Raw genomic sequence first — 14,262 nt, 5'->3', positions numbered from 1 at the left:
TATAAGTTTATTGATTTTTTGTTTAAATGTTGATTTATTTATTAATATATATATATATATTGATATAGATCAGATCACTCCAGATCAGTGGATGGCCGTAATGCACCCGAAAGCTGTTTGCCAACCGCCAATAAAAACAGAAGAAGAAGAAGAAGAAGAACATCTGCATTTCAGCCAATCAGGAAGATACACTATGCTGCGTCACGGAACCTAATTAATATTCATAACTTAAGGCTTCGACGTAGTAGAACTAGAATTCGTAAATTCGCTCACTTTCAGTAAACCTTCTGCTGCGCTGCTCTGTAATCACTTTCCTGAAAGTGCATCTGCTCAGCTGGGCAGTCATATTTGACTAGCCTAAACTCACGTGTCTGCTGTCTTTTTAAGTTGTGCAAAGCATCTTTTCTTGAATAAGAGGAACCAAATAGGAAACCGGGAGATTTCTGATCATTTCTTTAGTGCGAATCGACGTGAACAATGGCTCAGTTCAACAAAGGCCCTCCATATGGGTTTTCTGCTGAAGTGAGAAGTAAGGTAAGGCTTGAATGATTTTACAGTTTGTGTACTTTAAGGTCAGTTAAACCACGAAATGGCGTTTAATGTTTCTTTGCATTGCACTGAAACGCGTGAATTCAAATGCATGAAAGTGTAACTTTCATATCAGAACGAACTGCCTATCATTTCAGAAATCACAGACATGTTCGGAATCAAAAATGTCGTATATAATTTAATCTAAACGTACTTCTGTTTTTGTAGGTTTTGAGAGAAAGCCATTGTTTCCTTTAAACCTGGTTCTTGTGATTCGAAACTTCTGAGATTTTGGTTTCAGGGTCGATGCATGCTTTGTTTTACTACTCCTTTGTTGTTGTTTTTTTGTTTTTTTTTTATGAAAGACGAATGCTCATACTTTTGCACGTAGAAAGTAGAAAGAATCCGTGTTTCATGTTACACCAACCGACTTTTCAATGAATGAAACTCTCTTATATGCACACAACGCGTTTTCAAGCCACGTTGAGATGCTGTTTGTCGTTTTCAAGGCACAACGCTTGACATTTTATCTCTGCAAATAAAGTTTCCCGTGTGTTATTGTGGTTGAAGCTTGCCTGCAGCCCGGTGTGGTGTTGGTGGGTCATGAGGTCTTGTGTGGAGCTCCAGTTTGAGAGAAAACAACGAGGTTGCCGCTAAGTTACCTGTACAGAGACACTATAAAAGAAAAAGTAACGTTAAGACCATTTAAACAATGGCATTATCTGCCTAAATAAGCGACGGTGTGTGTATAATAAAGATGTAGTTATGTAATTTGGTCTGCTTTGTGTGGAAATGTGTTATGGAAACTTAGTCGAGATGATGCGCGTGCAGCATGTGGTTTTTAAAAACGGGTTTCTTTCGTTTTAAAAGGACGATATTTAAACTAGTATGGATGTATTGCTTAATTTTACATACTTTTTGTAGTTCATCTCTATAGTCCCTCATTTGAAAAAAAAAAAATGGTTCGTTGTCTAAAATAGACTTCCTTTTACTTTACGTTTAGTCATTTAGCAGACGCTTTTATCCAAAGCGACTTACAAATAAGAAAAAGTAATTAAATAAATACTATATATATATATAAGAAATTAAATAAAAATGACAAATGCATACAACAACATTTCAAAACTAAACATTTAAATGAAAACAAAAAAATAAAGCTAAAAACAATTCAAAATATTAAAAGAACAAAAGGTATGAGTATAATAATGATTCTAACATAACAATATATATCCATGTTGTATGTTGAAGAACTGAAATAACTCAAATTAAATAAAACTAAAACTTAATAAACTATGTAGACATAATAAAAACTAATAAAATGACAACATTACTACAGCTGTAACTAAAATAGATAACTAATACAAATCAAACTACATTAGTTCATTAGTAATCCTAAAAAAAAATAACCCTGAGCCAAAACACACATGCTAAAATAACAACTTACTGACACGTAGTAAGAACTGTTTATAAAAAACTGAAACGGAAGTGAAACAAGTAGTATAACTTGTAGGCTACACACACTTAAACAGGGTTTTCTCAGGAAAAGAGGGTTAAAACGTCACGTTAAAGCTGAAGATTTTCTTCTGAATGCGTTGCAAAGTGTCCCATCTGCAGTGACTTTTTTTTTATTATTATTCTTCATGTATATGGATTCCGTTTTCTGCATTAAAGGTCACAAACGTATCAGATATTTTTGTATTAGGACATCACACGTATATTTCTAGAAAGCAAAGTACTTTATTCATTTATTTATTTAGTGCCATATGTTTTTCCCCCATGCAAAGTGACGTACTAATGACAGTCCATCTTGTGCACCTGGGATGAATGGTCTTGCTCAAGGATATCAATTCTACATTCACACACAGGCTTGAACCTGCAGCCTTTGTTAGCCAAGAACTTTAACCATTAGGCTACAAACTTCCTCATTGTCTTAATTGCTTATCTCCGTGAAGAGCACACAGAAAACGCATCCCTCTAATGTCTGCGGTTTGTCATTTTAGGTCTATTCAGCAGTGTTCCCAATTTCCCATCACACCATGTATTTCATTATATGTGTGTGTGTGTGTGTTTAGTCGGAATGAGTGGGAGGGTGGGTAAACAATGTAAACCACAGTGGGGTGATGCTTTCTTGAATCCTGTGCCATCTGCAGAGGTGTGAAGACACTCAACCTCATCTGACTTTCATTAGCACTTCAACTGGGCCATGCAAATATGTTTGAAGAGAACTTGCAGAGTGTAAGACACTCCATTACTGACATTATCTTTTGAAAGGGGTGTATGCCACTCAAATCAGTGTGTGTGTGTGTTTGAAGGTAGTTTACTTTAGCTCATATTTAATACTTGACAATAACTTGATTGCATGATTTGGCATAAATTTTTATTTTTGGATCACTTTTCATTTAAAGTGTGCTTCATTTGTTTTTGATCTTTTGAAATCCATTTTTCACAGTTTACTAATTTGCGTCTCTTTATTTTAAATATGTAGAATGTATTTACATCGTACAGTATGTAAAAATATATATTGTATCTTAGAGTGACACATTGATTTGAGATTTAATTATTTATAATGCGAGAAGAAAGAAACTGCGGAGTGGTAAGATACATTATCACAAATACATACTGTTCAAAAGTTTGGGGTTTTAAGATTTTTTTTATTATTATTTATTCATAATTTTATGAAGTTTCTTAAGTCCACCAAGCCTGCACTTATTTGATCAAAAATAAAGTAAAAACAGTAATATTGTGAAATATTATTGCAATTTAAAATAACTGTTTTATGTTGTAATGCATTCAAAATGTAATCTATTCCTGTGATGGCCAAGCTGAATTTCCAGCATCATTACTCCAGTCTTCAGTGTCACATGATCCTTCAGAAATGTTTCTAATATACTGATTTGCTGCTCAAGAAGCATTTCTTATGATCAATGTTGAAAAGAGTCGTGCTGCTTAATATTTTTTGTGGAAATCATGATGCATATTTTTCAGGATTCTTTAAATAATTCAAAAGAACATAATTTATTTGAAATAGAATTCTTTTGTAACATTATAAATGTCTTTACTGCCACTTTTGCTCAATTTAATGCTTCCTTACTGATTAAAACCAATACTTTATCAAAATGGTTTGAACTCTAGTATAAATTCATATATGCATGCACAGTAGACTGTTCTCCTTGGCTTTCCAGAGTTTCAGTATGTTGTGGACTAGTGGTCCTAAACCAGTTGTTATGCAAGCACATCTTATAGTCTGTATATAGGCCTACATCTCAGACGTCGCTGCCACATTATTTGGTCTGCTAGACATTTCCAGAGCAACGGGGTGAATAATTGATCAACAGAAATGGCTGTGCTGTTCACCAAGGTCTCTCACAGCATTAGATCTTTTTTAGAACCCTTCAGCTCTTCTCAGCAAATTAATAATTTTAGGCAGGATCCTTTCCCTCGGTGTAGCTCTGACTGAATTCCTTAAAGGGTTAGTTCACCCAAAAATGAAAATTAGCTTGTGTTTTACTCACCCTCGAAGCATCCTAGGTGTATATGACTTTCTTCTTTCAGACGAATCCAGTCGGAGTTATATTAAAAATTGTCTTTGATCTTTCAAGCTGTTTAATGGCACTCAGCGGGGGTTACAGTTGAACAGTCCACAAGTCGTCAAATAAAGCTCGCGCATTCATAAAGCGTTCCGCAGATGGCTCCAGGGGATGATTAAAGGCGAATCCATGAGTTTTTGTAAGAAAAATATCCATATTTCAAACGTAATAAACACTTTTCTCTCACTGCCGTTATCTATCATACGTGGATCCGTTCCAACGTATGTGCAGCGCACGCGCCTCTGAGATATGCTAGTCTCACGAGTTTGTTTAATAGGAGCAAAGGAAAACCAAGTCTCCTCTTGGTTTATATCGAAATCCTCTGACAAATCCTCTTTGCAAATCTTCGGTTTGTACTTCTAATTCATGACCGGCGTTTTTTGTTCTCTCTCCACATTCGTCTCTAATCACTGCTAGGGCTGTCAAAAAAAATTAGAGTTTCGAATATTCGTCGAATAAAAAATCCACATTCGAATGCGAAAACGTTGTTCATTCAATATTGAGGAAAACGAGAGCATCAGTGTGGAGATGTTTACGTCAAAACTGAAACCAAGCCGTTCACACAGAACGCATATTTATCACATTTTCTAGAGGGACATCTATCAGCGTTGCACTCGTGTCTGGCCCAAGAGAGCGGCATGTTTTGAAAGCCATGTAAAATTAACTTTTAAAAAACATCTCAAGACTTTATGGCGGTTTTTCCCCATCCCACCGTATCTCATGTTTTTAAGTGAAGAGAGTAGCCTACTCTTTGTGATTGGTTTTCGGTCCTTCGTATTAAACTATAAATACATGCATGGTGCTGTTTTTTTTTTTTTCTAATTGGTTAAGCAACTTTATTAATTATATATGGTTTATAAACATTATTTTAAACATTATGCACTTTTTTTTTTCCAAAGATAGTCGTGTTATTTTATTACGCTTTGAAGAAACGTGCATAATATTTTGCACCATGCGCCCTCTTGTGGCTATTCTTCTCTCTTGAGAGAAGCCAAAAGCTTTTTTTTCCCCTAACTGAAATTATGCCTTTTTAAATTCGAATATAATTCGAATTTTGATCATATTTAGAAAATTCGAAATTAGTTTCAGTCATTTTGACAGCCCTAATTACTGCAACGCCATGCGTCTTACGTCATCCGCCGGAACTGCTTTAGTGGATGACAGTCAGCGACTCGGTGGAAGTGAGAGAAAAGTGTTTATTACATTTGAAATGTGGATTTTTTTTTTTCTTACAAAAACTCATGGATTCGCTACAAGGGGCCTTTATTCATCCCCCGGAGCTCGTTTTGTTATGAATGCGTAAGCTTTATTTGACGACTTGTGGACTGTTTAACTGCAACACCCACTGAGTGCCATTAAACCGCTTGAAAGATCAAAGACAATTTTTAATATAACTGGATTCGTCTGAAAGAAGAAAGTCTTATACACCTAGGATGCTTCGAGGGTAAGTAAAACACAAGCTAATTTTCATTTTTGAGTGAACTAACCCTTTAAGTACTGCCTGCAAGTGTTTATTTTTTTATTATGCACAGTTTTTGCCCTCCACATGATTTTGTCCTTAAGACTAGCAGAACTCCCAACATGTTGTTCTCACATGGCCAAATACAGATGTTCTCCCTGTTTTCTCTATCTTCAGGAAGTTCATTCTCTGCTTTGGACCGATATCTGGAAGTCAAAGAATGTATCAATGCACTCTTACATGGGGGTTTTTTTCCCCCTTCTTTTTCTTGAACTGCTCTATACACTCAGGAACATAAGCTCTATTGTGTAGAAAATTGCAGTTGGACAGTTGGATGTGAAGACACCACCGATGTCCTAGTTGCAGAGCAATATAACAGCCGGAGATGCTGCATGTGGTTTTTGAACCTTCTTTTGGGCCTATATAATTTTTTTTTTTTTTTTTGGCCCTTTTATGTTATTGGGACTTTTTTTCCAGCAAATATTCTCTGGTGAATACTGCTTGCTATAGCTGTAAAGTCATTTCTCTCTTCCATTGTAATGGTTCTGGTGCTCGAATCCTCTGAACTCTCCTTGAGTATTATGAGAAGTTGAAGATATTTTATATATATATATATATATATATCTGGCCAATACCCATTATAACAATTCCACAACATTTTGTCTAATTAAATGAAAAATAAAAATACTAGAATCTATCTGGGTTTAAATGCACCAAGTGAATTTAGCCATCACAACATCATAAAGGACAGTATGAAAGATGAATGTTAATTTTGAGATTTTCTGTAGATTACATTTAAAGGGGTCATGAACTGAGAAATCAAAATTCCCTTGATCTTTTGACATGTAAGATAGGATGTTGTACTATAAAAACATCCTGTACGTTTCAGAACTCAACTTTCTCTTTAGCATAAAAACGGCTAATACTGAAGCCTATTTGCCAAAACGACAGGTTGTGGAATGTGCCACTTTGACGTAAACGTGTGGCTAAACCCCGCCTCCGCAGGGGAAGATCAACACCTGCTTCAACATCACTGCCTGTTTAGCCCCGCACACCGATTTGAGCATCTTGTTATTTAGTGTAAATAACGAGAGAGGCAAACGCAGGTCTATGCAAAAATCAAATTATAAAGATGACCTGAAGACAACAAGATGCTGTGCAGTGCCTAGCTGTGGGGGAAAACAGTCTTTGCATTGCCTTCCTTCTGATTCCAAACTGCGTCAGTAAGAACTTGGTCGTTTGTTCCCTTTATTTAGCTGTGTATTCATTTAGAAACCAGGCACAATTCGATGCAGGATTTGTAGTCATGGCCTAATGGTTAGAGAGTCGGACTTGTAACCCAAAGGTCACAGGTTCGAGTCTCAGGTCTGGCAGGGATTGTAGGTGCTGGGAGTGAATGACACTCTTTCACCTTCAATACCACAACTGAGGTGAGACCCTTGAGCAAGGCACCGAACCCCCAACTGCTCCCCGGGCGCAGCAACAAAAATGGCTGCCCACTGCTCAGGGTGTGTGTTCACGGTGTGTATGTGTGTGTTCACTACTCACTGCTGTGTGTGTGCACTTGGATGGGATGAATGCAGAGTACAAATTCAGAGTATGGGACACCATACTTGGCTACATGTCACGTCACTAATATAGTAAACTTAAAAACATTAAAGTCTGATAACAAATATGGTACCTATGTATTGGGCATCTCTAATTTTTATATGCAAAAGTAATTTGATTTGTCATCTGTACACCATCATAAATAGCTTTTGATGCAAGGATCAGAAGTTATAACAATTTATTGGTAAATTTATACACTTATTTGGAAATGTAATTTTAGTTTGGAAAGTGTTTGGGGATGCTGTGAAAAGCAACATATAAAGGCACAGGATGTCCATCAGCTCTCAAGAGTAGCTTTGTTGTAAAGTGAGATGGAGGAAACATACAGGTTGACTGTTTTCAGCTTTGTCCTGCTCTGGTGAGGTTTGTTTTCAATGTAGGATGTGCGTTGTGTTATGTTGTAGTGTAAAACGATGTCCACATTGATAACCGTGACACCTGAGGCATTGTGCAATAAGTGATGACTTGTTTTTTGTTTTTTTTCCTCTGTGTTTGAGACTTGACAATAGTATTTTAATAATGCATTATATGGTCTCAATTCAAGTTCTGCTTGTCATCCGTCTGTTCATTCATATCTACCAGGAGACCCTTAAAGAATGATGGCTTTAAGTCAGTACGGTGCCACTTGAAGGGCCCTCTGTGTGGTTTGCCATTGTTTCTGTCACAGACCCATTTTCTGTTGTCCTAAAGTTGACAGACAGCTGAAGTAAAAGATCACAACCGGATGTAGAGCACAACAGTTGTGTTCCCAAAGTGAAAATCCCTTTAATTTTCACTTGGAGAATAATTTTGAAGAAGAATGTATAAATCTTTTTTTGAAGCTTCTGTGACTATATGTCAGTGTGATTTTTCAAATTTACCTTTTTAAAATGTAAAAAAAAGTTTAATTGCTGAAATCCTAGTAAATGATTACACTAGAAATCCACCAATTAGAGGAATCACTGCCATGGACATAAAGGCAAAAGAGCTGAGCTGCAACCAAATGATTCATTATTTATTCAAATCAATGAAGTTATTAGTGTTCTGCAGTAACATCAGTTTATTTTTTGCAATTTTTAAAAACATTTCTTTTTACGTTAAATCAAAGTTTGTAGTGCTATAGTTAATTGCTTTGGTTCGTGGCTTTGAACGGTTTATTGAAGAATTGTTTGAAATGCCTGTGGAGAAAGTGAATGGAGAAAATACCTCTTGAACCAAGAGGGTCGGTTACTGTTATGCTCTATTTGTCCACTTGTAATGTAGAATTTCTAAAAGGGCCAGACAAAGCTCTGTGCCTTTTGAAAGTGTGTTTTTTTTTTTTAATATGAATGTTAAGATATTTTAAAAAAATTATACAAAGGAAACTTCCCATTACATTTCTTAAAGGGGACAACAGAATTGTCAGGAAAAACAGACATGCTCCAACCTGTCACCCCTTTGGATCCTTAGACATTCAGCATGTCGTCATTTAGTTGAAGTTAGGAGCCAACCCTCATTTGTTCGGTTGATGGAATATGTTTTACTACTCATTTACAATTGATTCAAGACCAGACCTGTTGAAGGAAATTAAAACCTTAATGTGACATTGTGACCATGAAGGAAGGACTACCCTTATTATTCAAACCTGAGTGACTTGATTTAATTGTGATGCAAAACTGCATAATTTAATCTATTATAGGTCTATCTTTTTATAGGTCTATCAAGGTTTTTATTTATTTATTAAGATAAGCAAGATAAGCTCTTTCAATATTTTTTTGTTTGTTTGCTGAATGGCAGTTATGGGGGGTCTGACAGGTGTCTGGAGCTGCTTCTGTTCACAGATGGGGCAACACTCTGTAATTTCCTATCCATTTTACTGCGCTTGACTCTAGTCCTGTGCAAACTACCCAGAGATGAAGAGATGTTTTTCCAAAGCTAACCTTAAAACGTGACCGTACCTGCACACTCAAACTCTGTTTTGAGAGTTTCTGAATTCATGAATTGAAACTGTGCAAAAGTTTCCATGTGAGTTTCATGCACATGTTCTCAGTTCCAGACAGTTATTTAGGTTTAACACCAGGGAACGTATCTATAGGTAGCTTATGTTTCAGTATGTCATATAAATGAACTGAAATTTAAATAGGATATTGTCTAATACTGATTCTAAAACCCTAAAATTTACTTCAAGGAAAGGAATGCATGTTTCTTTGTATGGCAGGCCTTGGATAAGAAACTGTTTAAGGAAGCAAGAGTTTTCAGTCTCTCTTTCTGGGCCCTGTAGATTGCTCAGAAGTACGACCTGCAGAAGGAGGACGAGCTGAGTCACTGGATTGAGGATGTAACGGGCATGCCAATCGGAGAAAACTTCCAGATGGGATTGAAGGATGGCGTCATACTGTGCGAGTGAGTCTGTGAGCATGATAGAAACCATGATGTGCATTTCAGTTTGATTAGGAACTCAAAACATTGGAGAGTTTGTTTGGTTCTAAATAATGACTTTCAGCCCACCTGTAACCTTTTGTCTCGTTTATTGTAACCCGACAATATGCCAAAGTGTGGCGTGATTTTAATATTCAGGCATGAAACCCAAAATACAACAGCCAAAACGTTCTGCCAAGCTGAAACCATGTGTTGCTTATATTAGAACCACCCAGTCTGGTGTCCACACCTTCTTTTGTTTGCTGTTCCCCTTAAGAAAACTTTACACAATGTTCTTTTAGAGCCTTTTAATGGGAATAAATGTTGTCTCATGATGTTATCTTGGTATACACTACCTTGCCATAGATTTTATTTTAATTATTATTTGTTTATTTATTTTTCAAGTATTTTATTTTCAACAAGGCTGCATTTATTTGATCGAAAATACAGTAATATCGTTAAATATTATTACAATTTAAAATAACTATTTTCTATTTTAATACATTTTAGAATGTAATTTATTTTTGTGAGGGCAAAGCTAAATTTTTACTCTACTCATTACTCTAGTCTTCAGTGTCACATGATTATTCATAAATCCTTCTAATTTGCTGCTCAAGAAACATCCCTTATCAATGCTGAAAATATTTGTGCTGCTTAATATTTTTGTGGAAACAGTGATGCATTTTTTTTTTTTTAGGATTCTTTGAATACAAAGTAAAAAAAAAAAAAAAAAAGATTTTATTTGAAATATAAATATTTTGTAAAAAAAACAAACAAAAAAACAAATATATATATATGTATATATTATATGTCACTTTTGAATAATTTAATGTATCCTTGCTGATATGTTTTCATTTTTGTAAAAAAAAAAAAAAGTGCTAACCCTAAACTTTTGAACGCTAGTGTGCACTGCATAATCGGACCATCTACTGTAAGTTGAGTCTCTCCACTATAGATGATGTAATATTTGGTCTTTCTCATAGGCTCATTAATAAACTTCAGCCTGGATCCATTAAGAAAATCAACCACTCCAAACTTAACTGGCACAAGGTAAGGAAGACCTATTTATGTATTGCATCGTTTCAGTTTTTTTTTTTCTTTTCAAGTCAGTTTTATTCCTAATGTAAAAATATAATAGCAAAGCTTATTCTTTTCACTGAAGCTTGAGAACCTGGGCAACTTCATCAAAGCCATTCTTGCTTATGGCCTGAAGCCTAACGACATCTTTGAGGCCAATGATCTGTTTGAGAATGGGAATATGACTCAAGTCCAGACCACACTTCTTGCTCTGGCCAGCATGGTGAGTTTTGTGCAAAACATCTTGGATGGAGATGATGAAAGAAGGAAGCTTGGATTAGGAGTTGCTGATATAATGCTACTTTCGTTCTTTCTTTCAAAGGCAAAAACCAAAGGTATGGACACAAACGTTGACATTGGTGTAAAGTACGCAGACAAGCACTCCCGCAACTTTGATGATGAGAAAATGAAGGCTGGTCAGTGTGTGATTGGACTGCAGGTGAGGACCTCTGACTTGTGACTTCATTTGGTTCTTATCTGTTGTCACTTTAAGAATCCTTTTAAAACCATTTTTTCTTGGGATATCTTCAGTGAGATTCTCTCAATCATGCTTTGTATATTCATACACATCCTTTTTTTCCCTCAATGCTAGATGGGGACAAATAAATGTGCTAGTCAGGCTGGGATGACTGCTTATGGCACCAGGAGACATCTGTATGACCCAAAGACTCAAGCAGACAAGCCCTTTGACCAAACCACAATCAGCCTGCAGATGGGCACTAATAAAGGAGCAAGCCAGGTGAGTGTGAATTTAAAGGAATAGTTCACCCAAAAATGTAAATTGTCATCATTAGGGGCTTTTGCACATGGTGGTTCTAGGAACTTAGTTATAGGAACTAGGCACCAGGGTGGTTCCCTGAGAACTAAAAGTTCCCCTTGGTCCATTTTCCTGGTTGCATTTGCACTGCCAGTAGGAACTCTGAAGTTACTTAAGACAGCTGGCAGTGATGTCATTAAAGCGCAGAAAAAAAAACCTGCTGTACACCGAAGAACAACATATGGATTATCATATGTTTACTGTAGAGAGAAATATTACTTTTCCTATGTTTACCCAGTGTAGGGTGGTGTGACGCAGTATGGAGTGCTATAAACGCATATAATGTCTGCCAGAGGGTGCTCTCTCGCAGAAACTCCAAATATGCCTCACAGAAGTAATATAGACAAAATATCCCTAATACGAATCTTTATCGCTGAGCTGAATGAAAGGAAGATATAAACACTTTGGCGATCACTTTATATAATGAACCGATTTAATTTAGGCTTTTATTTACATAAACAAACATAGATGAGGGTAAATGACACATTTTTCGTTATTGGGTGAACTAACCCTTTAAGAGTAACTATGCGGGCACAAATACCTTTGTATGTCGAAGTTCCACAGAGGAAGTGCAGTTGTCTCGATAGGAATCCACACAATCTGTATTTTCACATGCGGATTCAGGTTTGTTGAACTTTTAACATGCAAATTTGCCACATTTACCACTAGAAAGCTGCTTGGTTTGGAAGTGATCTCTTTAGTAGGCAGTACTCCATTGCATTGCTAAACTATTGGCAACGGACCTACTTTGACTATGAAATTTCACAGAAGGTTCGCTAATGGTTCGCCCAGGCCTTAAGACATGACACGACTGTCCAATCCTGCTCCTGGAGGGCCAACTTCCAGCAGAGTTCTGCTGCTTCCTGTCCCAAACATATTTGCCTGGAAGTTTCTAGTGATCCTGAAGATCTTGGTTATCTGGTTCTGGTGTGTTTAATTTGGGTTGGAACTAAACTCTGCAGGACGTTTTATTAGTTGGATGCCCAAGTCAAACTTTAGATTTCACTTTCTTCTCCCTCAGGCTGGCATGTTGGCCCCCGGCACCAGGAGGGATATTTTTGACCAGAAAGTGGCTGCCCAGCCGCTGGACAACTCCACCATCTCGCTGCAGATGGGCACCAACAAGGTGGCCTCTCAGAAGGGCATGAGTGTGTATGGGCTGGGCAGACAGATATACGACCCCAAATACTGCTCCTCCCCCACCGAGCCCACCATCCACAGCAATGGCAGCCAGGGCACTGGCACCAATGGCTCTGAGATCAGCGACAGCGACTACCAGGCTGAATACCAAGGACAATATCGGGATGAGTACCAGGCAGACTACCACAATGAATACAGAGCCCACTATGACCATGGCACTGACTATTAAACTGCAAGCTTACAGCATGGATGAATATTTTTGGATCCTCACATAAACAGAGCGAGTTGTTTTTTCTCTCGCTAGCCTTTTTTATATGACAGGAAACAGATGATAAGAGGAGCGTTTCCTATATCACTGTTCCTCTGATAATACAGTATTTTATTAGCTGGATAGACAATAGACTATAGTCTTGACTTTTAAAAAGGGCCAAACTTTTAAAACATGAGATGGGTTAGAGAAGCAGTTTAAGTGTTCACCAAAAGTCATTCATGGCATATTAACTACAATCTCTGATTGTTTTTTTTGTTTTTTTTTTAAGTATATTTTTTTTACTTCCAGCCTTTTAAATCATTTGACCAAACAACACTTTGCTAAATTGTGCCATAGGCCCTTGTATATGTTTAGACCAACTCGTATCTTTTTGATCACTCCCCCTCTTCCCAATTGTCTTGTATTTATTGCCAGCAATAATCAATAGAGACCTCAGTCCTGTTGAATGGCCCTTATTTTTTTTAATGAATAAAGTTTTTAATTTTCCAGTCAAGTCTGTTGTCATTCTGATTAAATCAATTAGTCTTTCAGGTTTATCAGTAGGTTTTGACATACACACACGCTTGGAGGACAAGGACTGACCGGTATAAAGGGTTTGTGAGAAAAGCAGCAAACCCCCACCTCTTCCCAGCAAACACCCTGACGGGTAATAATCCCTGCTTTGTGTGCCTGTGGAAATTGGCTCTGATAATGCAGCACTCAATTAGACAGTCTGACAGAACAGCACAGGTTTCCCTTAGCAACGTTCCCTTTGTATCAAATGTGACTCAACATAAGCAGTTTGAAAGCTGCTACCTGCTTTGGGAAGAGCTTTAGTATTACGGAAAAAGTTAGTGGCTTTCCAATTGTGTGCTGTTGGGAATTTCTACCAAAATGTACTACTGTTGTGCTCCCTGACTTTAAAGGGATAGTTTTATCAAAATTGAAAATTCTTTGACTGACTTTCTTCTGTGGAAAACGTTTTTCTAATGGCAACCAAAACTGGTCCCCAACTTTCCTTCTAAGAAAGAGAAAAAAAAAACTGTTATACAACATGTGGGTAACTGATGACAGAATTTTCATTTATTAGTTAACTATCCCTTTAAGGGATATTAAAGAATGTGTCATTGGGTTTGTTGATTTGTTGTTGACCGATCACATGATTGTATCCTGCTGGTTTTATTATATAACATTTAATTCTTAACTTATTAATAACGTTAGAATCTGGGTAAAGGAAGTAGACTAAGCAAAGGCCACTTTTTGTTTTTTCTCACTTAATGAATTGGCTAAAAAATAGATGCATCAACTCTTAATTCACTGAGAATATAGTGCCCCAATGATAAAAATATTAGGTTTTTTCCATTCTCTTGCCAAAGTATTGCTTACCTCCGAGATACTTTGTGTACTCTTGCAAAACCTT

General features: G+C 36.8%; 1 protein-coding gene across 1 annotated transcript; it reads left to right on the top strand.

Moving 5' to 3' along the window:
• Positions 1-208: 208 nt before the first annotated feature.
• On the top strand, positions 209-13,351 carry LOC107570492 (calponin-3-like). Its single transcript, XM_016256722.1, has 7 exons — positions 209-534; positions 9,422-9,543; positions 10,542-10,608; positions 10,721-10,858; positions 10,958-11,074; positions 11,228-11,374; positions 12,474-13,351. Exons 1-7 carry the CDS (start codon positions 478-480, stop codon positions 12,819-12,821), a joined length of 996 nt encoding a protein of 331 aa, XP_016112208.1. The 5' UTR covers positions 209-477; the 3' UTR covers positions 12,822-13,351.
• The last annotated feature ends 911 nt before the right edge of the window (positions 13,352-14,262 follow it).

The sequence above is a fragment of the Sinocyclocheilus grahami genome, unplaced genomic scaffold (genome assembly GCF_001515645.1).
Source record: "Sinocyclocheilus grahami isolate Dianchi unplaced genomic scaffold, SAMN03320097.WGS_v1.1 scaffold1465.1, whole genome shotgun sequence".
In the NCBI taxonomy this organism is placed as follows: Eukaryota; Metazoa; Chordata; class Actinopteri; order Cypriniformes; family Cyprinidae; genus Sinocyclocheilus; species Sinocyclocheilus grahami.
The sequence above is the reverse complement of the archived record's forward strand: the minus strand, read 5'-3'. Positions and strand labels throughout refer to the sequence as shown.

Bases quoted from the DNA above. Each gene is read 5' to 3' on its own strand.
- LOC107570492 (XM_016256722.1), top strand. From the start codon at position 478: ATGGCTCAGTTCAACAAAGGCCCTCCATATGGGTTTTCTGCTGAAGTG. The intron at 9,544-10,541 runs GTGAGTCTGTGA...TCTTTCTCATAG, and splicing joins GATGGCGTCATACTGTGCGA to GCTCATTAATAAACTTCAGC. The intron at 11,375-12,473 runs GTGAGTGTGAAT...CTTCTCCCTCAG, and splicing joins CTAATAAAGGAGCAAGCCAG to GCTGGCATGTTGGCCCCCGG.